This window comes from Narcine bancroftii, chromosome 4, assembly GCF_036971445.1.
Source record: "Narcine bancroftii isolate sNarBan1 chromosome 4, sNarBan1.hap1, whole genome shotgun sequence".
Lineage (NCBI taxonomy): Eukaryota > Metazoa > Chordata > Chondrichthyes > Torpediniformes > Narcinidae > Narcine > Narcine bancroftii.
Genome location: NC_091472.1, coordinates 194,591,306 through 194,618,060, shown reverse-complemented (window position 1 = coordinate 194,618,060; position 26,755 = coordinate 194,591,306). Strand labels below are relative to the sequence as shown.

The window sequence follows — 26,755 nt, the reverse complement described above, 5'->3', positions numbered from 1 at the left end:
AATTTTGGAAGAGGTGACTGGCATATTGAGGAGGGCAGTGGGGTGACAATGGTAGTGTGGTAACGTTGACCACAAGGATTTTAGTACAGCCTGTGAATAGGTCCCACAAGTCAGAATGGCAAAGCAGATCCAAAATTGGCTTTGCAATTGGAGTCGGAAAGTGGCAGTGGACAGAGGGCTTTCTGATTGGATGTCTAAACTGTGATGAACCATTTTAAATGCCTTAGATGTAAAGGTAAATTTGCAGTTGACATGAATGCTGGGGTTATTGTAGGTAGCAAGGAAATTTATCTAAGGATAAATGGAAAGTTGAAGATTATAGCAGATGGAATTTAATTTCAACAAGTGTAAGGTGGTAGAGTTTGGTAAACAAAGATAGGGCCCTATGCTGTAAATAGAAGGGTGCAACATGAAAGGTACTGATAAAGAGTGAGTCCTTGGAGTCCATCATAATGGCAGTGCTTGTCTTCATCAGCCAGGCATGGAATGCAATAACTTGGACATTTTAATATGAGATTTCAAGTACAGAGTACCTATGGATAGATGTTAAAATTCTCAAAGATACACTACACTTAAAATCACCAATGCCTGCACAATATCAGTGAACAGGTGCGGACTCGAAAGGCCAACATGGCCTGTTTCCGCACCGTAAATGGTTATATGGTTATATAGTCATATTACAGCTTCACAAAACATTGGTTAGACCACATAGGATATTGTAGGCAGCTTTATTTGCCACAAATTTCGAAGGATATATTTGTGCAGGAGAGGGTGCAGAGGAAATTCATCAGAATGTTGCTTGGATTGGAAGAATACATTACAAGGAAAGACTGCATAGGCAGGTTTGTTTTTCTGCAGAGCCTTGGAGGCTGAGGAATAACTGGTGTACAACGTAGATGGGGGGAGAAAGCAAGAATCTTGTTTCACATGATAACTATTGAAGCCAAAAAGAGATAGGTTTAAGTGAGAGGTACGAAATTTAGAGGGTTCTATAAAAATTCTTCCAGAGAAACACGCTGCCTGAAGAGGTGGTGCAAGCAGATACTCATGCATGAGAAGCATTTAAATTGCCAAAGCCGAGAAGGTCATGGATCTACTGTGTGTCAATGGGACAGCTGGACATGGATGCATTGGTGTAGTGGAAGAAGGGGCCCTTTCTGCAAAATGGGACTTGTGCCTCCATTGTGATGAGAGCACAGTTAGCATAGCAGGTTTGATTCAGGCCCCGTCTGCATGGGTTTCCTCCCACCCTCCAAAATCTGCAGGATCATAGGTTAATTTGGGTGTAATTGGGCATCACAGGTTTAAATAGACGGAACAGGCTTCTACTGTGCTGTAAATAAAAATATATATTAAAAAAGCAATGACTTTCTACCAGCCAGCTGCAGGAGAAACAAAGCACACCACTATTCCTCAAAATACTAAATGCTGATTTGTAGGGGTTTAATCAAGCTTGGAAATGCTGAGTTGTATTTCAGCTTCCTGGACAGGAGCCACCCAGGAGAGCAGCAAAAAGGTGCTTTTTTTTCCCAGTGACACCTAATGTCAGACTGGTCAATTGACAAAGACTCTGTGGACACAATTCCTTATTGATAATAAGAATCTCCATGGAAGTGCCAGTGAAGGTCTACAGTGCAGAGCTTGGAGTGGCACCAGATCTCTTTGTACCAGGAAGTTAAAGTGACAAAACAAGAAATAAACAAGGTCTGTGCAGACCTAGAATCACATTAACCATTGGAAAGGAGCAGGGAGGCACCACAGAAAGCAGCCTCATAGAGCAGTGGCTGAAGGTCAGTGACAAAATCTTCAAGACCACAGAATGAAAAAAAACCCACAATTTTATGTCTGGACACTCTCCAACAGGAAGGCATTAACATTGACTTTGGTTTCCGCTCTCTCTCCGTTCCACATCCCTCTATCCCCTTTCCTCCAGTTGTCCACTCCCCTTCCTTCTCCATTCATAGAGTCATCCCCCCCTTCTTCCCTCCCTTATCCACCCAATACCTCCTGCCTTTAGGACTGGGTCCCTCCCCCCCCCAACCATTTTGTTCAGGTGCCTGCCCACATTTTTTCCTATCTTGATGAAGGGTTCAAGCCTGAAATGTTGGTTATGTATCTTTATCTTTGCTCCATAAAGAACCCTGTTTGACCTGCTGAGTTTCTCCAGCATTGAGTTTGTACAACAAAAAGGTGCATGTTCCTGGGTGTGATCAGCCACGTTACTGTTCCACTGCAGAGGAACTGGCTGATCACACAGGCCACAAACAAAATTCTGGGCTCATTAACTTAGCTCACCTTAAGCACATTTTAACCAAGACTGGCAAATCTGCAATAGAAAATCTGCCAGGATAAGTACAGCGGCCACATAAACAACAAAAAAAAATCTGCTGCAGGAACTCAATGGGTTGATCAGCACCAGTGGCAGAAAACAATCTAAATGCCAACTGTTCTTTGTCCCTTACTGATGTTGCTCGACCTGGTGAGTTCCTTCAGCAGATCGTTCATTACTCCACATTCCAGCATTTTATATATCCCCAGTCCATAAGGAGCTGGTGCCGTAGTAAACAACTGCTGATGGTATAGGTAAGATGAACCTATTAAAAATTTAAAAGAAGCTATGTGGCACATTAATTAGTCTATTGTGAATCAGAGAGCAGAGGTACCCAGCAGGTAGGATGAAGCAGTTAGGAATATAATGCTTGGGCTGACTGGAGCCAACCTCTTACTACCAATTTCCCACCCAATGCCTCCTGCTCTCCTCGCCCAAGACTGACCACCAATCACAACTCTTGGCTTCATAATTAGACAGTGCATCAGCCTCCCTAGAGACGGACCAATAATCATCTTTCGGTTCATCTGATTGGAGATTACAATCATCCAGATGTCTCACAGGTCCACCTTGAATTTGTCGTTTTACTCCTTGTGACTGATTTACCCCAAATGCTCTGACTTCTTCCCAGGTCTGACTGTGACTGTGGCTGAGAAAAAAGATTTCAGGAAAATAAGGAAGGGAACGTTTTGTGGCCTGCATAAACGATGGGCTGACTAGATGGTCTCCTTTGCCATAAGCAAATATGAAATAATCATTCTTTGTTTATTGGTTTTGTGGGAGAAGCCAGAAAATGGTTGTGGCTGATTGCTTCTCAGACTGGAGGCTTGTGACTAGTGGTGTGCCTCAGGGATCAGTACTGGTCCATTGTTTGTCATTTATATTAATGATCGGGATGATAATGTGGTAAATTGGATCAGTATGTTTGCAGATGACACAAAGATTGGAGGTGTAGCGGCAGCAACACTGCTACTGAAAGAACACACAACCAGACGGGTTGAGCTCAGTGAGCAGAAAACTGTTTTTTTGCTGGCTGCTGGGCTGGACTTATACTCCCAGTCTGGACCTGGCTGAGAACCGCGCTGGGGGGCACCGACGTCACTCGGGTGTCACGTGGTCCCCCAACGTGGGCTTCCGAGCCCGGTGCTGAGAAGAAGGGGAAACCCCTGAGAGCACCATTTTGGCCGGCTGCCCCACCGCATGGATTACAAGTGGGGCCGGTTCGCCTGCCTAGTGGCATGCCGCCACAGAGGTATTGTTAACAGTAAGGAAGGTTTTCAAAGCCTGCAGGTGGATCTGGACCAGCTGGGAAAATGGGCTGCAAAATGGCAGATGGAATTTAATGCAGACAAGGGTGAGGCGATGTACTTTGGGAGGACAAACCAAGAAAGGACATACAAGGTAAATGGTAGGGCACTGAAGAGCGCATTCGAATAGAGGGATCTAGGAATACAGATACATAATTCTTGAAAGTGGCGTCATAGATGGATAAGGCTGTAAAGAGATCTTTTGGCATATTGGCCTTCATAAATCCAAGTATTGTGTACAGGCGTTGGGATGTCATGGTAAAGTTATACAAGACATTGGTGTGGCCAAATTGGTGCAGTTCGATCACAAAACTACAGGAAAGATATCAATAAGATTGAAAGCATGCAGAGATGACTTACAAGGATGTTGCCAGGACTGGATGAACTGAGTTACAGGGAAAGATTAAACAAGTATGACTTTATTCCCTGGAGCACAGAAGAATGAGGGGAGATTTGATAAATGATATACAAAATTATGAGGGGTATAGATAGAGTAAATGCAAGCAGGCGTTTTCCACTGAGGTTATGAGAGTCAAAAACGAGATGACATGGGCTAAGGTTGTAAGGGGAAAAGTTTAAAGGGAACATTTAAGGGGAACTTCATCAGAGCATCGTGACAGTGTGGAACGAGGTGCCAGCTAAATTGGTAAATACAGGCTCAATTTTGACATTTAAGAAAAATTTGAACAGCTACATAGATAGGAGAGGAATAGAGGTCTACAGTCCAGGTCAGTGGGACCAGGTAGAATAATAGTTCAGCACAGACTAAATAGACCAAAGGTCCTGTTTCTGTGCTGTGATGTTCTATTGCTCTGTGGCATGTACCTAGGGACAGGATTGAACCATTTAAGGACAAATGAGTGAATTATACCTGGAGCCAGGGTAAGTTGACAAGGTGATGAATGAAGCACAGAGGATAGCAAGATCAGGGAGGGGTTTGCCAGCATGTTGATATCAGGAAGATGGTGGTGGTGTTGGGTTTACTGAAGAACATTTAGATGGGAGTCCACACCTTTGTTGTGAGTGTCTTCAATGTCGTGTGTAACTGTGGTTAGCTAAAGGTTAAATGTTGAGGGTGTACGGTGTGGGTGGGACACACAGGGGGGGAGAACAGTAAGTGCTTGAATGCTGCAGAGAACTTTGTATAGAATTGATAATTGTAAATTGAAGTCAATGCTGATATTATTAACATTGGCACCTGATGATGTTGATAACTATTTGAGATCAAGTTTGGAAAATCAAATAAAGTATTTTTAAAAATTTTGAGATGGAAATGGGTCTGATGTGGTCTCTCCCAGATTTTTGCGAGAGATAAGTGGACCGTGAGGACTTGACAGGGATCTTTGTATCCATTTAGCAACAGATGATATCCCAGAGCAGTGGTTTCCCAAACTTTTTCTTTCCACTCACATTCCACTAAGTATTCCCTGTGACATCGGTGCTCTGTAATTAGTAAGGGATTGCTTAAGGTGGTATGTGAGTGGAAAGGGAAGGTTGAGAATCACTGCTCTAGGCCCAATTGTTACTGAAATATTTTGCTTGAGAAAAATTGTCATTGGCCCATTTCCTTTAGAGTTATGAAACCGTGCACATAACGAGTCAATTAGGTATGATTAAAACAGTGGTTTTCAACCTTTTCTTCCCACTCACATACCATCTTAAATAATCCCTTACTAATCACAGAGCACCTACGGCATAGGTGCCCTCTGTTCAAGAGAATTGGTCAATAGCCTGTGTTTTTGCTTTAAAAAGTGCAAGAGACAAACAAGGAAATTATAGACCAGTGAACTTTAGGTCAGTGATAGGGAAATTATTGGAGAGATTCTTAAGGATAGGATTTACCCACGTCTGGACATATTTAGGATAATTAGCAGGGGTTTGTGCAGGAGAAGGTCATGACTGACAAATTATGGAAGTTTTTTTTGCAAAGTGCCATAGATGTTTGCTAGAGTAGGAGGGTAGATGTTGTCCACATGGACTTTAGTAAAGCATTTGACACAGTTTTTCGTGGTAGGGAGACCAAGGTACATGGCATCTATAGAAGCTTGGTATACTAGATTCAAGATTAGTTTGGAGGGGTGTTTCTCAGATTGGAGGTCAGTGATCAGAGGTGTTTTGTTGTGATTGCTGTTATTTGTTTTGTCAGAAGTCTCATTAGTAAGTTTGCAGAGGGCACAATAATTGGTGGAGTCTATTCTTCCAGGATGCAAATGTCAAATACTAGAAGTCCTAGATTTAAGGTTGAGAGGGGGAAAGTTTAAGAAAGATTTGAAATGTCATTTTTCTTTTACACAAAGAATGGTAGGTGCCTGGAACATGATGCGAAGGGAGGTGATGAAAATAGAAATTATAGCAATATTTAAGAGGCACTTAGACAGTCACATGAACCGACTGGGAATAGAGGAATACAGACTGCGTGCAAGCAGATAGGATTAGTTCAAATTGGGATCATGTTTACCACATTGTGGGCCAAAGGGCCTGTTCTTGTGCTGTATTATTCTAAGTTCTACAAAGATTCTCCATTACCATACCCCGGCACCCTTTGCCATCTCTGACTGCAAAGGGTGCCGGGGAATGCTAATGGAGAATCTTTGTCTGCCTTCTAGCAGACTAAAGGCAGTTTTGTGTAATACTGCATTTCTGCTTTATTTCATCATCATTCAGGTGCCTTGCCATTTGGCGTGGGTGACCATGTCTCTCCATCCATCATCATCTCTGACCCTCCGAATCATAGTTCTTCAGTGAAGGCTCCATCTTTGAGCTAAGACCATAGTTGATGTTGAGTTCATGATTAGACGAAGGAAAAATACTGGTTTCCCTTTGCCTTCTTCAGTTGCAGTGTCTATTCTTTTCTTTTCTTTGGCTTGGCTTCGCGGACGAAGATTTATGGAGGGGGTAAAAGTCCACGTCAGCTGCAGGCTCGTTTGTGGCTGACAAGTCCGATGCGGGACAGGCAGACACGGTTGCAGCGGCTGCAGTCTATACTGGAAGGGTAACCCCAACCACTGATCAGCAGATTCATCTGCCCAGCGATTTTAGTTTTACAAACATCAATTCCAATTTGTAGAATCTGCTTGTAAACCCATCCACCATCTGCAATCCATGGCTTCACGAGACCCTGATTGGGAGGCTAAACAGGTCCTATACCTTGCCTAAAGGTGATCTGTAGGCTATCGGAGTGCCTTCCTTTCACTGAGCAATTGCACCAGTACCAACGCTGGATCTGTTTTATTACATGACAATAAATAGTATCTGATCTGATTAACTATTTGCTGGCATGAAATGTTTGCAGCAGTAACTTGCAATGCTATTGCTGTAACAAGTTAACAAAAATTAATTGACTTTTCTGCAAAGAGAAAGAATGAGATAGCAGAAGGAAAATTGAAAGCAGATCCAGACATGGTAGGAGGTGAGCAAAGGCAACTACAGCAACATTTAAAAATCTTTTGTCCTTGAGGAATACAGTAGAATCAACTATTTAAAGCCAAAGAAATCTAGGAGGGATTGAGAGACCAATTTATTTTAAAGACAGATTGAAAGCCCTTGAGATTCAACCTAATTATTCAAGAAGATATTTAAATTGAAGGCTTGTAATCAGACGCAGGTATCAATTATTTCTATTTTAAAGCATCTGTGAACCGCCCTGGAGCAGATGGATCAGGACAAAGGCAACTGCTGCGCTTTCTGTAACCTGAGTTGATCTGAAATTTATGCCCACTTACACGTGGAACTCTGAACTTCTCTAACCCACATCAAGAGCAATTTTTAAAAATTCAGGGATGTGGTATGGTTAGATTTAGATTAGATTTTCAGATTTCTTGTCAGAGCATGTACATGACATCACGTACAACCCTGAGATTCTTTTTCCTCCAGGTGAGGCAAAATTTCTACTTATTGGTCGTGTAAAAAAACCATAAACAATGTACACATGTAAACATGTACAATTCGTAGAGGAAAAAAATCAATAAAGTACAAAAGTAAGGTGGTGGGGCCACAGCACCTGTCACAGTCACAATGCAGAATTCCCAACTGGTCTGGCTTATACCCATCTAGAGTCATTACTTATACCACTGGTTGGAAAATGAAAATGAAGGAAATCATCACCTCCTGATCGCTAACTTGTGGTGCTTGGATCCAGGTACCCAGCTGGCTACAAGGTAAACACATTTAATCTTGTATTATGCTACCACAAGTTTTACTCATACACATATTTCTCGAGAATTTCACTGGTTTCCAAGTTTTGTACCTTTCACGAACACCGTTCATTTATCGATTAAAAAATAACATGGGCAGTTGTGGAATGAATCCGAAGCAACATATAGATTCATCGATATCGCAGCAAGGCGATCCCTCACCACAATGCAAGATCACAGCAAGGCCACCTCATTGTAAAGTGATGTCACAGCAAGGCCACCTCACCACACAGTGATCTCACAGCAAGGTGATGCCACAGCAAAGTGACCTCATTTCTCTTGTTGCCATGTCTATCCATGGTCTCGTGCACTGCCAGATTGATACCACTCGCAAATCTTCCATCTGGGCACCCTCCAACTGGACAGCATTAACTGCGACTTCTCCACTTCAGTTAACCCACCCCCCCTTTCTTATTCCCCGTCATCATTCCACAGCTGTCTCTCCTTCTCCCCCCTTTTCCCTCTATCTCTTTTCACAGAGCCAAATATCAATTCTCACCTTTCCTCTTATCATATCCAATTAATACCTTTTGTTTGTCTGGACTCCTCCCCCCAGCCAGTATTCCGTCTTTATTCAGATGCCTTCCTGTTCTTTGCTTATACCATAAAGAATGGCTCAGATCCAAAACGTCAGTAACCTATCTTTACCGGCTGCATTCTTCCAGCATCTCAGTCTGCTTTTAATACAATCAGTGTCCGCAGACTTTCATGTTTCACTCCTTGAAAAATGACCTCACTGCAAGGTGGTATCTCCTCAATCTGATGTCACTGAGGGTCAGTAGCAGACTACATGGCCTGTTCAAGCTTGCTTCATGGCTGATCTGGGTAGAGAACCAGCTCCACTTACCGACCCGTTCCCCATAACCCTTCATTCCCCTGCTCTTCAAAATCTGTGTTGCAAATACATTTTGTGGGACAGCCCCCACTGCTTCCATGGACAGATAATTCTGATTCACCACTCTTGGTTTTAAATTTATTCCCCTGAATCTTTTGGAAATGCTCCCTAGTTCTAGTCTTACCTGCCAGTGGAAACAACCTTGCTGCTTCAATACAACTATTCCTTTCATCAGTCCAAGTCAGTAGCAGAACGTTCAGGACCGTCACACTGAGCACTGGCGCACCTCAGGGCTGTATGTTCAGCCCACTCCTGTTCACGCTACTGACCCATGACTGCATCGCCGGATCCAGGCCCAACATAGTCATCAAGTTTGCAGAGGACATAACAGTCGGCCTCATCACCAATGAGGAGTCGCACAACAGGGAAGAAGTGGAAAATGTCATAATATGGTGCAAGAGTAACAACCTGAATCTCAACATGGACAAGACGAAGGAGGCGAATGTGGATTCCAGGAGGACCAAGGACAACCACCCTCCACTAAACATCAATAGTTCAGTATTGGCAAGCCGAGTGCATCAAGTCCTCAGAGTCCACTTAAGAAGTAGCCTAACTTGAACACACATCTTGTCAGGAAAGCACAAGAGCGACTACACTTCTTGAGAAGAATGATGCAGGCAAGACTACAGGCCACCATCTTGTCAATTTTCAACAGGAGCTCTATTGAAAACAACTTGACCAGCTGCATCACAGTGTGGTATGGTTGCTGTAGAGCATTGGATCGGAGGACAATTTCCCACCCCCCCACATCAATGTAATCTACCAGGATTGTTGTTGAAAGAGGCAGCACAAAATCATTGAGGGTCCCTTGCACTTTGCACACAGCATCTTTCAGCTACTCCCATCAGGAAAGATATCCAGGAAGATCAGAGCCAGAACCACCAGGCTGAGGAACAGCTTCTTCCCACGGGCAGTGAGAATGCTGAATGAAACTGCTCATACAGACCCTCCAGATGGATAAGAAACTTGAACTTCTAGGTCTCTACAAGATCCTCTCTCCTCATCCTAAAGTTGACTTAGTCTCTCAACACAAGCCAACTCCTTCATTTCCAGAATCAACCTGGTGAACCTCCTAATCCTAACCCACCTCCCCCACCCCCCACCCCCAACCATGTTGTGGCTAGAAAACCTCAGCTTAGGCAAATTCCCCATTACAGGAAGGATACAGAAGCTTCAGAGTGCATGCAGAAGAGATTTACCAGGCATAACTGGCAAAGGGAGATTAGGCAAAATTGGGACATTTTCTCTGGAGCTGAGGGGAGACTGGATTGAGACATGAAATTATAAGAGACATGAATATGGTAAGCAGTCAGAATCTTTCTCCCATGATAGAAGAGTCTCATTCTAGAGGACATGTTTAAGGTGAGGGGAGAGGGTGAGTGGAGCGGGGGTTGTTTAAAATAAATGTGTGGAACAACTTTTTTTCATTCAAGTTCCTGGAAATAGCTGCCAGTGATAGTGGAAGAAGCAGATACAATAGTAGCATTTGAGAGGCTTCAAGAGTCACATGAATATGGAGAGGGACGGAGGATCAGGTACATAACTAGGCATCATGCAAAGCATGGCCAATGTGAGCCAAAGGGCTTGTTCCAGTCCTGTACAGGATTGTTTTGTTCTTAGTGAAGGAAGAAAATCCTTCAAAATGCTCAGTATCAGAGGAGATGGTAAAAGAAAGTGTAAAAACTGGTGAGGAAGAAATATTAGCAATAAAGGCAAAGGTGCTGGAACATTCATTAGGTCAGGCAGCATCCAGGACCATGTCAGAATTCTGGCAACAGAGATCTCACAAAGGGGACTCGCCTGAAACAATACCTCTGTTTCTCTGTTCAATCATAATCACACACTTGAACTTGAACAATCTGCAACAGGCCCTTCAGCCCAACTCATCCATGAGCACCAAGTTGGCACTCTGGGCTCTTCCAATTTGGCTTCATTTGGTCCATATCCTTCTTCCTTTTCATAAATCTATCCAAATATATTTTGAGCGTTATAATTTTGCCCATTTTTATAGCTTCGTCTGGCAGCTTGTTTTTGTTAATTTTTATTTTAATTTCTACATACAGCATGGTACCAGGCCATTTCAGCCCAAGAGCCCTTTGCAGCCCAATTTACTCCCTATTAACCTACACTCCTGGTACGTTTCGAATACTGTAAGGAAACCATTGCCCCCGGAGAAAACCCACGCAGACACGGGGAGGACATACAGACTCCTTACAGATAGCATGGGATTTGAACACCGGTCCCGAACGCTGGCGCTGTAGCAACATTGCACTAACTGCTACTTGTTCTATATACACAACACACTCTGAGTAAAAAAGTTGCCTCTCAGGTCCTCATTTTAAAATCTCTCTTAAACCTATACCCTCTACCTCTTAAATCGAACACTTTCTCCCATCTGAACGTTTTGTACTGGGAGGTGCCAGTAAATATTATAGAAATTAAATTCTCCAATAAAAAAACTGTGTTATATTTTGAAATCTGCCTACATAGGGCAGCACGGTATGTGTAGTGGTTAGCACAACCCCAGCGATCGGGACTGGAGCTCGAAACCTGCGAGGGCTTTCCCCCAGGGACTCTGGTTTCCTCCCACCATTCGAAATATACCAGGGGTGTTGGTTAATTGGCTGTAAATTGGGCGGCATGGACTCGTGGGCCAAGATGGCCTGTTACCGTACTGTAGATCTAACTTTTTTTTTTAATTTGCTCTTCAGGGCCCTGGGAATTATTTGGGGTACTATAGAATACTTCCAAACTTCTTCAGGCCTCCAGGCCACATCCTGAGTGCTCCAACTCCCCACCTTACAATGGTGCCGAGTGGGGCGGCGGGGGGTTAAGGGGGGTGCCGAGTGGGGCGGCGGGGGGTTAAGGGGGGTGCCGAGTGGGGCGGCGGGGGGTTAAGGGGGGTGCCGAGTGGGGCGGCGGGGGGTTAAGGGGGGTGCCGAGTGGGGCGGCGGGGGGTTAAGGGGGGTGCCGAGTGGGGCGGCGGGGGGTTAAGGGGGGTGCCGAGTGGGGCGGCGGGGGGTTAAGGGGGGTGCCGAGTGGGGCGGCGGGGGGTTAAGGGGGGTGCCGAGTGGGGCGGCGGGGGGTTAAGGGGGGTGCCGAGTGGGGCGGCGGGGGGTTAAGGGGGGTGCCGAGTGGGGCGGCGGGGGGTTAAGGGGGGTGCCGAGTGGGGCGGCGGGGGGTTAAGGGGGGTGCCGAGTGGGGCGGCGGGGGGTTAAGGGGGGTGCCGAGTGGGGCGGCGGGGGGTTAAGGGGGGTGCCGAGTGGGGCGGCGGGGGGTTAAGGGGGGTGCCGAGTGGGGCGGCGGGGGGTTAAGGGGGGTGCCGAGTGGGGCGGCGGGGGGTTAAGGGGGGTGCCGAGTGGGGCGGCGGGGGGTTAAGGGGGGTGCCGAGTGGGGCGGCGGGGGGTTAAGGGGGGTGCCGAGTGGGGCGGCGGGGGGTTAAGGGGGGTGCCGAGTGGGGCGGCGGGGGGTTAAGGGGGGTGCCGAGTGGGGCGGCGGGGGGTTAAGGGGGGTGCCGAGTGGGGCGGCGGGGGGTTAAGGGGGGTGCCGAGTGGGGCGGCGGGGGGTTAAGGGGGGTGCCGAGTGGGGCGGCGGGGGGTTAAGGGGGGTGCCGAGTGGGGCGGCGGGGGGTTAAGGGGGGTGCCGAGTGGGGCGGCGGGGGGTTAAGGGGGGTGCCGAGTGGGGCGGCGGGGGGTTAAGGGGGGTGCCGAGTGGGGCGGCGGGGGGTTAAGGGGGGTGCCGAGTGGGGCGGCGGGGGGTTAAGGGGGGTGCCGAGTGGGGCGGCGGGGGGTTAAGGGGGGTGCCGAGTGGGGCGGCGGGGGGTTAAGGGGGGTGCCGAGTGGGGCGGCGGGGGGTTAAGGGGGGTGCCGAGTGGGGCGGCGGGGGGTTAAGGGGGGTGCCGAGTGGGGCGGCGGGGGGTTAAGGGGGGTGCCGAGTGGGGCGGCGGGGGGTTAAGGGGGGTGCCGAGTGGGGCGGCGGGGGGTTAAGGGGGGTGCCGAGTGGGGCGGCGGGGGGTTAAGGGGGGTGCCGAGTGGGGCGGCGGGGGGTTAAGGGGGGTGCCGAGTGGGGCGGCGGGGGGTTAAGGGGGGTGCCGAGTGGGGCGGCGGGGGGTTAAGGGGGGTGCCGAGTGGGGCGGCGGGGGGTTAAGGGGGGTGCCGAGTGGGGCGGCGGGGGGTTAAGGGGGGTGCCGAGTGGGGCGGCGGGGGGTTAAGGGGGGTGCCGAGTGGGGCGGCGGGGGGTTAAGGGGGGTGCCGAGTGGGGCGGCGGGGGGTTAAGGGGGGTGCCGAGTGGGGCGGCGGGGGGTTAAGGGGGGTGCCGAGTGGGGCGGCGGGGGGTTAAGGGGGGTGCCGAGTGGGGCGGCGGGGGGTTAAGGGGGGTGCCGAGTGGGGCGGCGGGGGGTTAAGGGGGGTGCCGAGTGGGGCGGCGGGGGGTTAAGGGGGGTGCCGAGTGGGGCGGCGGGGGGTTAAGGGGGGTGCCGAGTGGGGCGGCGGGGGGTTAAGGGGGGTGCCGAGTGGGGCGGCGGGGGGTTAAGGGGGGTGCCGAGTGGGGCGGCGGGGGGTTAAGGGGGGTGCCGAGTGGGGCGGCGGGGGGTTAAGGGGGGTGCCGAGTGGGGCGGCGGGGGGTTAAGGGGGGTGCCGAGTGGGGCGGCGGGGGGTTAAGGGGGGTGCCGAGTGGGGCGGCGGGGGGTTAAGGGGGGTGCCGAGTGGGGCGGCGGGGGGTTAAGGGGGGTGCCGAGTGGGGCGGCGGGGGGTTAAGGGGGGTGCCGAGTGGGGCGGCGGGGGGTTAAGGGGGGTGCCGAGTGGGGCGGCGGGGGGTTAAGGGGGGTGCCGAGTGGGGCGGCGGGGGGTTAAGGGGGGTGCCGAGTGGGGCGGCGGGGGGTTAAGGGGGGTGCCGAGTGGGGCGGCGGGGGGTTAAGGGGGGTGCCGAGTGGGGCGGCGGGGGGTTAAGGGGGGTGCCGAGTGGGGCGGCGGGGGGTTAAGGGGGGTGCCGAGTGGGGCGGCGGGGGGTTAAGGGGGGGTGCCGAGTGGGGCGGCGGGGGGGGTGCCGAGTGGGGCGGCGGGGGGGGTGCCGAGTGGGGCGGCGGGGGGGGTGCCGAGTGGGGCGGCGGGGGGGGTGCCGAGTGGGGCGGCGGGGGGGGTGCCGAGTGGGGCGGCGGGGGGGGTGCCGAGTGGGGCGGCGGGGGGGGTGCCGAGTGGGGCGGCGGGGGGGGGTGCCGAGTGGGGCGGCGGGGGGGGTGCCGAGTGGGGCGGCGGGGGGGGTGCCGAGTGGGGCGGCGGGGGGGGTGCCGAGTGGGGCGGCGGGGGGGGTGCCGAGTGGGGCGGCGGGGGGGGTGCCGAGTGGGGCGGCGGGGGGGGTGCCGAGTGGGGCGGCGGGGGGGGTGCCGAGTGGGGCGGCGGGGGGGGTGCCGAGTGGGGCGGCGGGGGGGGTGCCGAGTGGGGCGGCGGGGGGGGTGCCGAGTGGGGCGGCGGGGGGGGTGCCGAGTGGGGCGGCGGGGGGGGTGCCGAGTGGGGCGGCGGGGGGGGTGCCGAGTGGGGCGGCGGGGGGGGTGCCGAGTGGGGCGGCGGGGGGGGTGCCGAGTGGGGCGGCGGGGGGGGTGCCGAGTGGGGCGGCGGGGGGGGTGCCGAGTGGGGCGGCGGGGGGGGTGCCGAGTGGGGCGGCGGGGGGGGGTGCCGAGTGGGGCGGCGGGGGGGGGTGCCGAGTGGGGCGGCGGGGGGGGGTGCCGAGTGGGGCGGCGGGGGGGGGTGCCGAGTGGGGCGGCGGGGGGGGGTGCCGAGTGGGGCGGCGGGGGGGGGTGCCGAGTGGGGCGGCGGGGGGGGTGCCGAGTGGGGCGGCGGGGGGGGTGCCGAGTGGGGCGGCGGGGGGGGTGCCGAGTGGGGCGGCGGGGGGGGTGCCGAGTGGGGCGGCGGGGGGGGTGCCGAGTGGGGCGGCGGGGGGGGTGCCGAGTGGGGCGGCGGGGGGGGTGCCGAGTGGGGCGGCGGGGGGGGTGCCGAGTGGGGCGGCGGGGGGGGTGCCGAGTGGGGCGGCGGGGGGGGGTGCCGAGTGGGGCGGCGGGGGGGGGTGCCGAGTGGGGCGGCGGGGGGGGGTGCCGAGTGGGGCGGCGGGGGGGGGTGCCGAGTGGGGCGGCGGGGGGGGTGCCGAGTGGGGCGGCGGGGGGGGGTGCCGAGTGGGGCGGCGGGGGGGGTGCCGAGTGGGGCGGCGGGGGGGGTGCCGAGTGGGGCGGCGGGGGGGGTGCCGAGTGGGGCGGCGGGGGGGGTGCCGAGTGGGGCGGCGGGGGGGGTGCCGAGTGGGGCGGCGGGGGGGGTGCCGAGTGGGGCGGCGGGGGGGGGTGCCGAGTGGGGCGGCGGGGGGGGGTGCCGAGTGGGGCGGCGGGGGGGGTGCCGAGTGGGGCGGCGGGGGGGGTGCCGAGTGGGGCGGCGGGGGGGGGTGCCGAGTGGGGCGGCGGGGGGGGGTGCCGAGTGGGGCGGCGGGGGGGGGTGCCGAGTGGGGCGGCGGGGGGGGTGCCGAGTGGGGCGGCGGGGGGGGGTGCCGAGTGGGGCGGCGGGGGGGGGTGCCGAGTGGGGCGGCGGGGGGGGGTGCCGAGTGGGGCGGCGGGGGGGGGTGCCGAGTGGGGCGGCGGGGGGGGGTGCCGAGTGGGGCGGCGGGGGGGGTGCCGAGTGGGGCGGCGGGGGGGGTGCCGAGTGGGGCGGCGGGGGGTTAAGGGGGGTGCCGAGTGGGGCGGCGGGGGGTTAAGGGGGGTGCCGAGTGGGGGCGGCGGGGGGGTGCCGAGTGGGGCGGCGGTGGGGTGCCGAGTGGGGCGGCGGTGGGGTGCCGAGTGGGGCGGCGGGGGGGGTGCTGAGCTAGGTGGGGGGTGTGCTGAGCTAGGTGGGGGGGGTTGGTGGTGGCGTTGAATGGGATGGGGGGGTCTGAGGTGGCTCTGAAGGGGAGGGGTGGTCAGCGGCGGTCCCAAGGGGGGTAGCAACGCCAGTACAACATGGTGGCCACCGAGTCCTGCTCTTGCAAGAATGCCTTGTCGCCATTTATTTTGTTCACTACCGTCACCCCGGGTCTGGCCACAAAACTAATGCACTGACTTCTTCATTAAACTTTGCATCACACTGAATAATAAATCGAAAGGATCGGACCGCCACCTTTTTCTTCACAGTCCCCTAACCATCTCCTTTTCCCTCACCGCCCCACTGGAACTTTCTTGCACCCACCGGGGGTGGGGGTGGGGGGGGGGGAGCAGCACCCACTTTGGGAATTACTACAATGGAATGATTGCATACCTCCCATTTCTGACTTCCAACAATGACTGTCTTCAATCCCTCCACAACAACTTCCCTTTCTGCAGCATGATACTATCCCTGATTAGTAACACCACCTCAGCTCCCTCCCCCCCACCCCAGCTCTTAGATAAAAGATATTTCCCTTCCTATCCCCTTTGAAACATCCAAACCCTGGAACATGCATCCGTGAATCCTGGTCCTTGTTTCAGCCAAGTCTCTGTAACAACATTGTAATTTCATGCACTGATCTGAGCTTTACGCTTTTCACTCTTGTTCCGAAAAATCGTTCACGTGTAAGTATCGACATTTCAAGCCACCCAAATGACTGCGTTTATGCTCCCTCCAGTACCTTTCCTTCCCCACAATCTACACAGTTCACTCATTGCTCGACCATGAGGCGCCAGCCCCTCCCTGCTCTTATCAACAGATGTCATCCACGTGCCTGGATAGTTTAAACCCTCCCAAACAACTCTGGGAATCCTTCTCACAAATAATTGTTCAAGGGCAATCCATTATTTTGGTACAGGTCATACCTTCCCCAGAAGAGATCCCAATGATCCACAAATCTAAAGCCCCCCCCCCCCCCCCCCCCACCGATGCAGAACACAGAAGGGGTACAAGCACATAGTTCTTTGACAGGGGTGCAAAAGTAGAGAGTGATGAATGAGGTATTTGGCTTTCATCAGTCAAGGCATTGTGTTCAGCAGCTGGGATGTAATGTTTCAGCTGTGCAAGACATTGATGAGACTGTACTTATATTTTGGACAACCACTAGAGGAAGGATGCAGCTACAAATGTGCTGGAGAAACTCAGCAGGTCATGCAGCATCTATAGGAAGTAAAAGGCAGTTTGCGTTTTGGCCCAAGCCCTTCGTCAGGAATTATTTACAGTTATAGGAAAGATTATCATTAAGTTGGAAAGAGGGAGAAAAAGCATTATGAAGATACAATATTTGGCTTGAGTTGGGACATTTTTTTCCTGTAGCAGAGGGGTGGGGGAGGGGGTCAGAGGTTTGTAAAAACATGAGTGGGAAAAAAAAGAGTGGAATCCTCAATACTTGAAGAAAGAAAATATTTGAGTTCCTCTCAGTTCAAGAACAGGAACACACCGCTAAGTTAAAGAATAGTTTCTTTCCAAGATGCTTGAACCTCCCCTTGTTTGGTGAATATGTACATTTATGCACCATGTATGACAATAAATACATTATCATTTCAGATATCCTGGAATAGAGGACCTCATCTCATGTAGTGGATATAGAGGAATTGGGAAAAAGGAATAGCATCCTTATAAGAGACAGGGTGGAATGAGGTGTAGTCCAAGTAGCTGGAATACCTGATGGGTTTGTCACAAATGTCTGTGGATAATTTGTCTCTTGACCTGGAAGTAGGGATGTTGCGAAAGAGGAGTCCGAAAACAAACCAAGAAAAATTGAGGGCATTTGAAATTGGTTGCGAGGATAGTGAAATTGTTCAGTGCAGGACAAAGTACAAGAGGCAGCACCAATAAACGGATGAACTGATGAAGTTCACCAGGTGAAGTAGAGCTTTACATGCACCTTGTGCAATTTAATCTATTGCACATGATGTACTCAGGGTGTCCTCTGCTGCATTGGTGAGACTACTGATGATTGGGTGACTGTTTGCTGAGCTCTGTCTGGTGGTCCAAGCTAGAACTTGTTGCCAGCAATTTTCATTGTCCTCACAAATCCCACACGGACACACCAGTTCTCATCCATTTCCAGGACACTTGAGTAACATTGCAGCTTATTCCTTCCTGCCTTCAACTCAAAGGCATGAATATTCCACTTTAAAGTACTCATCCCTAATTCCACTATTTCCATCTCTTCATTACCTACTCCCTTCTGACTTCTCACTTTTCTTCTCTCACCACTAACTGGTCTGCACTCTAGCTTTTCTAGCCACTTCTCCCACCTTTTTTTGTCCAGTATCCTATCATCTTTTGGTCTTCCCAACTTTCATGCTTGATATCACAACTTCTCACTTAGTCAAGGGACCCCAAGCCAACTTGTTGGCTGACCATTTCTCTGCATGGATGCTGCCTGACCTAATGAATCCCTCTGAGCAACACTGATGTGTTGCACTTGTTTAAATAATTGGCACGACTGTGATCAAACAAAAAATGCAATGTCTTGGTCAATCCTATTACAGGGCTTAAAGGCCTTTTCTAGAAGACAATCTCATTTGAAAGGCAGCTTCTGCATAGTAACATACAAAATGTGCAACATCAGCCTGAGCTCAGACAGATGACAGCAAGAGCAATAATGTCATCAGCTTGACAGCAACACAACCCAAGAGCATACATCAGTATAATAAATAATGAATAGCACTGCTGCCATTTCAAAGGTCACACTGATGCACAATGCTGTTCTCAACAACTCTCTCCATCCTTCCATTCCTCTCATCTGTCTATCCCGCTCTCTCCCTCATTTTACCCCTCGACTCCCCCCTCGACCCCCCCTCGACCCCCCCTCGACTCCCCCCTCGACTCCCCCCTCGACTCCCCCCTCGACTCCCCCCTCCCCCCTCCCCCTCTCGACTCCCCCCTCCCCCTCTCGACTCCCCCCTCCCCTCTCGACTCCCCCCTCCCCCTCTCGACTCCCCCCTCCCCCTCTCGACTCCCCCCTCCCCCTCTCGACTCCCCCCTCCCCCTCTCGACTCCCCCCTCCCCCTCTCGACTCCCCCTCCCCCTCTCGACTCCCCCCTCCCCCTCTCGACTCCCCCCCCGACTCCCCCCTCCCGACTCCCCCTCTCGACTCCCCCCTCCCCCTCTCGACTCCCCCCTCCCCCTCTCGACTCCCCCCTCCCCCTCTCGACTCCCCCCTCCCCCTCTCGACTCCCCCCTCCCCCTCTCGACTCCCCCCTCCCCCTCTCGACTCCCCCCTCCCCCTCTCGACTCCCCCCTCCCCCTCTCGACTCCCCCCTCCCCCTCTCGACTCCCCCCTCCCCCTCTCGACTCCCCCCTCCCCCTCTCGACTCCCCCCTTCCCCTCTCGACTCCCCCCTCCCCCTCTCGACTCCCCCCTCCCCCTCTCATTTCTCTCTCTCCCTTTATATCTCTCTCTTTGCTCCTTGCCATCTCTCTCTCGTACAAGTCTCCAATTCCCTTCCAGCGCTAACATTACTCCTCAGCCTCCCAACTACAATGAACACAACCATATCTGAAAAATTTACTGAAGATTATTCAACATCGTTGAAACAAACTCTGAGAACAAAGTGCTTATACATTATTTTATTGGATGTGATGTATTAGTTGCTCTGCATTACACTGCCATTAAGAAATAAATGCCTTATTTATTCAATTATCCAAACAGGAGTGCTATCAGACCCAATTGCAAATAGATTGGAATGTACAATAATCAGATTGCACTGCAACCCAAGTCAGTAGCAGGTTACATAACACATGAAGCCACCCATCTTCCAAGGCCATGAGTACACATATCTCCAACCAATTCAAAAGAAACATCCAGAAACTGCCGCTAATTGGACTAATTTTTGAGAAGGCAAATGTTGGCATTGAGTAAAAGAGAAGGGAAGTTATGGTACAACTATACAAAACATTTATTGGAGTAGTGTTCAGTTTCTGGTTGCCACAAGACAGGAAAAACACAACTTCACTGGAGAGGTTTGAAGGAGGTTCACCAGGATGTTGCCTGCACTGGGGCAATTCAATTACAAGAAGTGATAGGTTGAATTTATTTTCCTTGGAGCAGAGGAATCTCAGGGAGACCTGCTTTGTGCATCCAAAATTATGAGGCCTAGATAGGGTTGATCATTGGAAAAGTGTAGTGATGGCTAAAACTGAAGTGGTAAGTGTTCAGACATTTGAGGATTTTTTTTCCCATCCAAAGGGTGGATGAAATGTGGACCATCTGTCTGGGAGGGTGGTGGAGTCGAGTACTCTTGTAATATTTACAAGTATTTAGATAACAACTTAAGTAATATGGAAGGCTCAGGGGCAAATGTTAGAGAAGGTTGCACAGTTGGTTTAGTGGTTAGTGCAACGTCTTTATTGCCAGCAATCGTGTCCGGACTGGTGTTCGAATCCCGTGCTGTTTGTAAGGAGGCTGAACGTTCTCCCTGTGTCTACGGAGTTTTCTCCAGTGGCTCTGGTTTACTTCCACCATTCAAAACCTTCTGGGGGTGGAGGTTAATGGGTTGTAAATTGGGCGGTATGGACTCATGGGCCAAAATGGCCTGTTACCATGCTGTATGTCTAGAATAAATGGATTAGTTGGAGAATACTTGATGATCTTGATGTATGGCTCAGACTCCTGCAGCCCAAACATTCATACAGAACTCACATGTGCAACAGTCATCCTCCAGGCAGGGCAATTGTCCAAAAGCTTCACCAACCCATGTTCAATCCAGACTCTTTCCTTTGAGATCGCAGGGGTTTCCCACAGGTTTCTTCTCACATACCAAAGGCATGCTTACTGTTGAGTTCATTGGCTCCTCTGAATAGATGGGTAGTCGTACTATCAGGGAGTGCGGAAAGGTAATGTTAATGGCATGTGACAGGGATGGGACTGACAGATATGGTGGGCTGGATGGTCTATTGTATTGCAAGGAAACACAAAAAAACATAATGATAATGCCATGTACTCACACAACACACCATGTAGGATGAAAATCTTCAGAAGGTGAGGTGAAAAATCTGAGAAAGTTTTAACAGAGGAGACTTGGAAAAGACTTTTAGCAGAAGAGTGTCTTTGAACAGCCTGGGACTGCAAAGCAGAAGCACTGCAGAGACAGTGGAATGGGGCAATAGTAGGAAGCTAGAGCAAGTGGAGGTTGAAACCAAAGAAACAGAGGCTTTCAAATTATCTGGGGAAAACAACTTTAAAAGATCAGTCACTCTAATGCATTAATGAATACTGAATCCATTTGAAAGTAAAAGACTAAATCTTTGGGAATCATGTATGAGCCAACTTGGTAGTGTAATGGGGAAAACAGGCCAGATGGTCATCAGCTGTGTCATGAGCAGAATTAGGGAACACCAAGAAGTGATTGGAAATATGAAAATTTCCCTCACCTTGTCACTTCCTCCAACACAAAGTAAACATGCGTACCAGAATTATTAACTCAGCCCTTCCACAACAAATAGCTGCAATTTCTTGAGCAGAGACTGGGACTCAGATTTTTTTATTTTTATTTTTTTTAGGTCAGGGCCAAAACGTTGGTTATATATCTTTACCTCCATGGATGCTGCGCATCTGACTGACTTCCTCCAGCATTTCTGTGTTTTGACTTCAGTGACTGCATCACTTTGTACTTCTTCAGCCAAATTCATCCAATACCAGCATGTTCAACTGTGATGCTTACATAGTTGAAGATCCTGCTGTGGACTAGATCGGTGAAGTAGATGACAAAGTCTCCCCATTGTCATTGACCTTGCATGGAGAATCCTCAGTGAAAGTACTTTGTCTCTCTCGAGACACAGATAACATTCATGGCACTTTTTAAAAAGGACAACCTCAGAGGGCAGAGGAAAACAAAGGCAGAGTTTTCAAGAATTCCAGAAATTTCTGCCCTGACAATTGAAGGCATGGTCATTAATGGTTAAAAATGAATATCAGAAATGTTCAGGAGGCCAGAATCAGAAAGGCTCAGTTATCCTAAAGCTCAAAGCAGTGACAATGAAGGTTAGGAGAAAGCAGATCAATGGAACAATTTGAAATATTTATATTTTTTTAAATGATACATAACAAGACCTAAAGGAGGTTGGATAAACAAGACCTGGTACAAGTTAGCTGAGTTAAATGAAAACAAGGGTCTTTAACAAATTATAATTCACATATCACCAAAACAGGTCCACAGCAGTACCTCCCTGGCCCTTCACTCAACCCTGGAACACTTGGACAACTGTCAGATGACTATTTATCGACCTCAGCTCTGATTGCAACGCTATAGTACAAACAAACTAATACCCAAGCTGCGCGACCTTGGTCTCATCACAGCTCTCTGCAATTGGATCCATGACTTCCTATCCTGCTGGCCACAATCAGTGAGGACTGGTGACAGCACCTCCTCCAACATCATTCTTAATAATGAAGCACCAAAAGGCCCCTACTACACTACCAACTCCATCTAAAAATTTGCAGATGACATCATCGCAGATAGGATCTCTACCAATGATGAATCAAGTACAGAAGAGTGATAGGACTTGTGGCTTGGTGCTAGGACAACCTCTCCTTCTATGTCAGTAGGAATAAGAATGCACTTATAGACTTCTGAAGGAGGGAGGGAGTGCACTCTCCAGTCTGCATCAATGGTGTCGATGTGGAAATAGTTACAGCTTCCTAGGAATAAACATCTCCAGTGGCTTGTGCTGATCCACCCACATTGACGAATGGTCAAGAAAATGCACCAGTGCCTCAACTTCCTCAGAAGGCCAAGGAAATATGACATGTCATGGACGTTCCTTGACAATTTCTACAGACGCACCATTGAAAGCATCCTATCAGGGTGCATCTCTGCGGTATAGGAACTGTACAAGCCAAGAATGCAAAAATAGCAGAGGGTTGTGAAATAGCTCAGGCCAACAGACACATCTCCCTCCCCAATTAGGTCTGTAACTCCCAATACCTTGGAAAAGCAGCCAATATTAAAAGACTCCCAGCTGTCTCTCTTCAGCCCGCACCCAGCATGAATAAAGTTCACAAGTATGGGATCATGCAACACAAGATGCAAGGACTTCTTTCTTGCCATTCATTATCAGACTCCTGAATGAACCACCAAATAGTAAAACTATGCTGCCTTTGCTCTGCACCAACTGATCTCTCTGTAACTGCACTTTTGTACCATGTTTTACTTGTACTGAGTGCACAAAATAACCCTTGTCGCAACATCTTAGTACATGTAACCAAAACTTGAACTTACTGGGTAATTCAAAACTATCCTCATTTTATTAGTTTACAAAATTCACATTTAAACATCCATCAATTTTAGGGATGTATATAGATGCCCCACAATACAACTTCTCTGAAATTATTCAAAGTACAGTAAAACCCCCGGAATTCAGCACCTACGGGGATTTGTAGATTAATTTTTCAGTTGCTTGAGACAAAGTGTTGCGTGAATAGAGAACTAACAGTGAGGTGCACCAACTTTAAACCCTTTTTTTTGCTGGTTGCTTGAGGTGGACAGTTGCTTGAATTCCTGATAACAGGGATTTTACTGTATAATCCAGGTGCCTAAATATACATCAACTCTGGACAGTGCAATATCACAGCAATGACGGACGTAGACTGCTACTAAAGTGAGTCAGTGGCACAGTACCACTAAAGAGCACATGAAGTCATTCAGTCTGTCCTGCCACTCAGTGAGATCATGGCTGACCTGCAACTCCACATTTCCAGCAATACCCATAACTCGATTCATTTTCCTTTCCCCTATTTGCTTTGCACCAATGGCCATTTCCAAATTTTTTTTAATCACCCTCTATTCCTTGTTTCTCTCCTAAAAGGTTTTGTTCTAACTTTCAGATCCATATCTTAGTCCCAAATTCAAGTCAAGTTTACTGTCATCTGATTGTACAAGTACAACCCAATGAAACAGTGTTCTCCAGTACTTGGTGCAAAACATGCAGACACACAACCAGACATAACCACATACAGAACAAGTATTTTATCTATAAAACTAAATAAATATTGTTTTATACAAATGAGAGTCTTGGATGGTTAGTGTGAGCCATTCCTTTGGTCATTCAGCGTTCTCACTGCCTGTGAGGAGAAGAGGTTCCTCAGCCTGGTGGTGCTGGCTCTGATCCTCCTGGATCTCTTCCACACAGGAGCAGCTGGAAGATGCTGTGTGCAGGGTGGAAGGGGTCCTCAATGATTCAGACAATGATCTCGATAGATCACATCAATGAGGGGGGTGTGAGGGGAGGAAAGGGAGACTCCAGTGATCCTCTCTGCTGGTCCTGTGGATTGACCTTTGATCCAATTTTCTGCAGTAAACTCTCCCACACCACCAATATTTACCTTCTAACCCTTTGATATTATGAAGATTTCTTTCAATTAAAATCACCCCTTAACCCAAGAAATGCCAAAAAATACTGCCCAGGTATATGCAATCTCTTCTACTGATTTAACTCTTGGAATGTGAATGTTGTTCAAGTAAATAACAAATGCTCAGTCTTCACTCCCTTTAAGACATCAATAAGAGGCAGTATCTCAAGAAAGCAGCCTCTCTCATCAAGGACCCTCGCCACCCAGGCCATGCCTTCTTCTCACTGTTCATCAACATCAAGAAGGAGATACAGGAGTCTGAAGACCATCATGCAATTTTACAAAAATAGCTGCTTCTCTGCCATCAGATTTCTAAATGAACCAACTCATCTTCTGCACTATTCATTTATTTTTAAAAAGTAATTTTTAGCAATTTTGCACCTGTAATTCTGCCACAAAACAAATTTTGTGACACATGTTGGGGACAATAAATTCTAATTCTCTCTTGGGGGACTGCAGCAAAGTTGTTCACCTATAGAGAGTGATGGTGACACTGCGCAGACAGAAGCAGACAGCTGAAACCAAGATTCTTCAAATGCTGCTGCATACATTGTAAAAACATCGAGATTCCAAAAGAGACATCGACATTACAAAATTCCAACTGATGGGCACAGTCTCTTTTCACTCTTATAGCAGGAACTGGAATTCACCACATAGAGCATCAATGACCCTTCCTGAAGTTCAAAATTAAAGTCAAAAATAAATGCTTGACTGATAAACATTACAAACAAAATACTATACCCAAGCACCACAAGAATTGATTGCAAAATTCCAGAGACAGTTTGACAAGGATGGGACCTGCGCTCCAGACAAAAGCATTTAGATACAGGGATTGATGACAGTGAGGAAGATTAAGGGCCTCTGGGTGAGGGGAGAATGGGGGCATTGTGGTGAGGGGGCTGCGCATTGTGGTGAGGGGGAAGAGAAGCCGTGCAGTGCAGGGGAGAGGGGGGCGGGGAGCCCGGGCAAGGGGAGAGGGGGGCGGGGAGCCCGGGCAAGGGGAGAGGGGGGCGGGGAGCCCGGGCAAGGGGAGAGGGGGGCGGGGAGCCCGGGCAAGGGGAGAGGGGGGCGGGGAGCCCGGGCAAGGGGAGAGGGGGGCGGGGAGCCCGGGCAAGGGGAGAGGGGGGCGGGGAGCCCGGGCAAGGGGAGAGGGGGGCGGGGAGCCCGGGCAAGGGGAGAGGGGGGCGGGGAGCCCGGGCAAGGGGAGAGGGGGGCGGGGAGGCCGGGCAAGGGGAGAGGGGGGCGGGGAGCCCGGGCAAGGGGAGTGGCGCGGCCACTGGGCGGGAGCCCATAGACAAGGATGAATGGACACCTAGGAAGGGCAGAGAGAAGGGGCATGAGACATCAGGCAAGGAAGCAGAGGCCCCGCAGCGGCCGGATGGCGGTGCCGGTGATGGGAGGCAGGGGGAGGTGGAAGACGATATCAGCTCCATCCCGGAGACGCGGCCTCCGTCTGGCTCCGCGCCGCCAGCCACCGCATTGCGGTCCCAGACAGCAGCGGCACCACAGGCGGGAATGGACGGCCAGATCCAGCAGGCCGGATCAGGCCCGCTGCCATCACTCACTCACTCACTCACTCACTTACTTACTTACTTACTTACCGCCCGCCGCTCGGCTCCTGCTCTCCCGACCCGGGACCGGCGCCGCCGCCGCTGTTTACCCGCCGAGAGCGCGCACCATGGCAACCAGTCGCGCACCGCGGCACCTGGCGGCTGTTGCCTTTCCCTGCGCCGACAGAACCCGCCCACAGGCGCGGACACCCGGTTTCGTCACCTGGCCCCGCCCTCCTCGAATGGCCCCGCCTCCCGTGCCACAATGAATGAAGAGATCGGATGGTGTGTCTACCCCTGGTATCCGGCATTCTGGGGATTGTTAGATGCCGGATAAGGGTATTTTCCGATTGCTTGATGCTCCTGCGAACAAGTGCATTAAGAATAAACAGTTTAAATGACAAAAATACTATACTTACACTGAACAAACTTTGCTTGCATGAATGTAAAGGATTTAACTTTATTTTCAGTCGCATTCTTTGAAAACATTTAACTGTCGCTGTATCTGCAGGTTCCTCCCCCTCCACGGAGCCGCCTGAAGGATGAACATTATAGATAATTACCCCCTCCCCCCAACCAAGGTTTATAGGTAAAGCCTCTGATCAGGGTGACTCTTACTAAGCAGGGATAATGAGACACTTTAAGAGAGTCACCCCAACAGCGAGCGGCATCATCCTGTGCAACACTATTTTATTCAAACACAACTTTAACCAAACAGCTGCTACGAGCACAGACCGACCAAGGCCCTCAGCTGGTTGGATATCTGCTACCATCTTCACCAAAGGTTTATGTGTTCAGAGAATATTTATTTGTACCATTTTAAATGCATATTTTTACCTATTACTTTATTTTTATTATTATTTTCCTCAATTTTTTGCCAGTTGTTTGAGTTGCCATTTGTTTGAATTGATGGAAATGTCATGATACTAAACTAAGGGGGGGGGGGGGAGTGGAAGAGAACGGTTTATCTTTTGTAAATAATTTATTCTGTATAAAGTCTACTTATTTTTACAAAAAATTCGAGAGGGTTGGATGTGAGAAGGGAATTCCAAGAGGTGGAGAGCTGGCAGGCTGTGCTATTCACATCAGAGCCCTGCAAGATCAGCTTCCGATCCAGAGTCCACACAGTGGAGCAGGATGAGATGTGCTCACACTTCTTCCCAAAGGTTGACAGAGAGAGATCTACAG

General features: G+C 50.6%; 1 protein-coding gene across 6 annotated transcripts in view; it reads right to left on the bottom strand.

Annotated features, from left to right (window-relative positions):
* Positions 1 to 25,760, bottom strand: part of ccdc92 (coiled-coil domain containing 92) — a 34,912-nt gene extending 9,152 nt beyond the window's left edge. Inside the window, exon 1 of one of the 6 annotated variants that reach the window (XM_069933487.1) lies at positions 25,611 to 25,760. Coding sequence is in view for 1 of the 6 variants with exons in the window: in XM_069933484.1 (XP_069789585.1) it covers positions 7,883 to 7,902 (20 nt within the window). In the remaining 5 variants the exon portion in view is untranslated. Of the gene's footprint in view, positions 1 to 7,740; positions 7,841 to 7,882; positions 8,032 to 8,356; positions 8,515 to 25,610 lie in introns of those variants that run through there. The other 5 variants (XM_069933488.1, XM_069933486.1, XM_069933490.1 and 2 more) reach the window with 5 other exon arrangements.
* Positions 25,761 to 26,755: the final 995 nt, after the last annotated feature.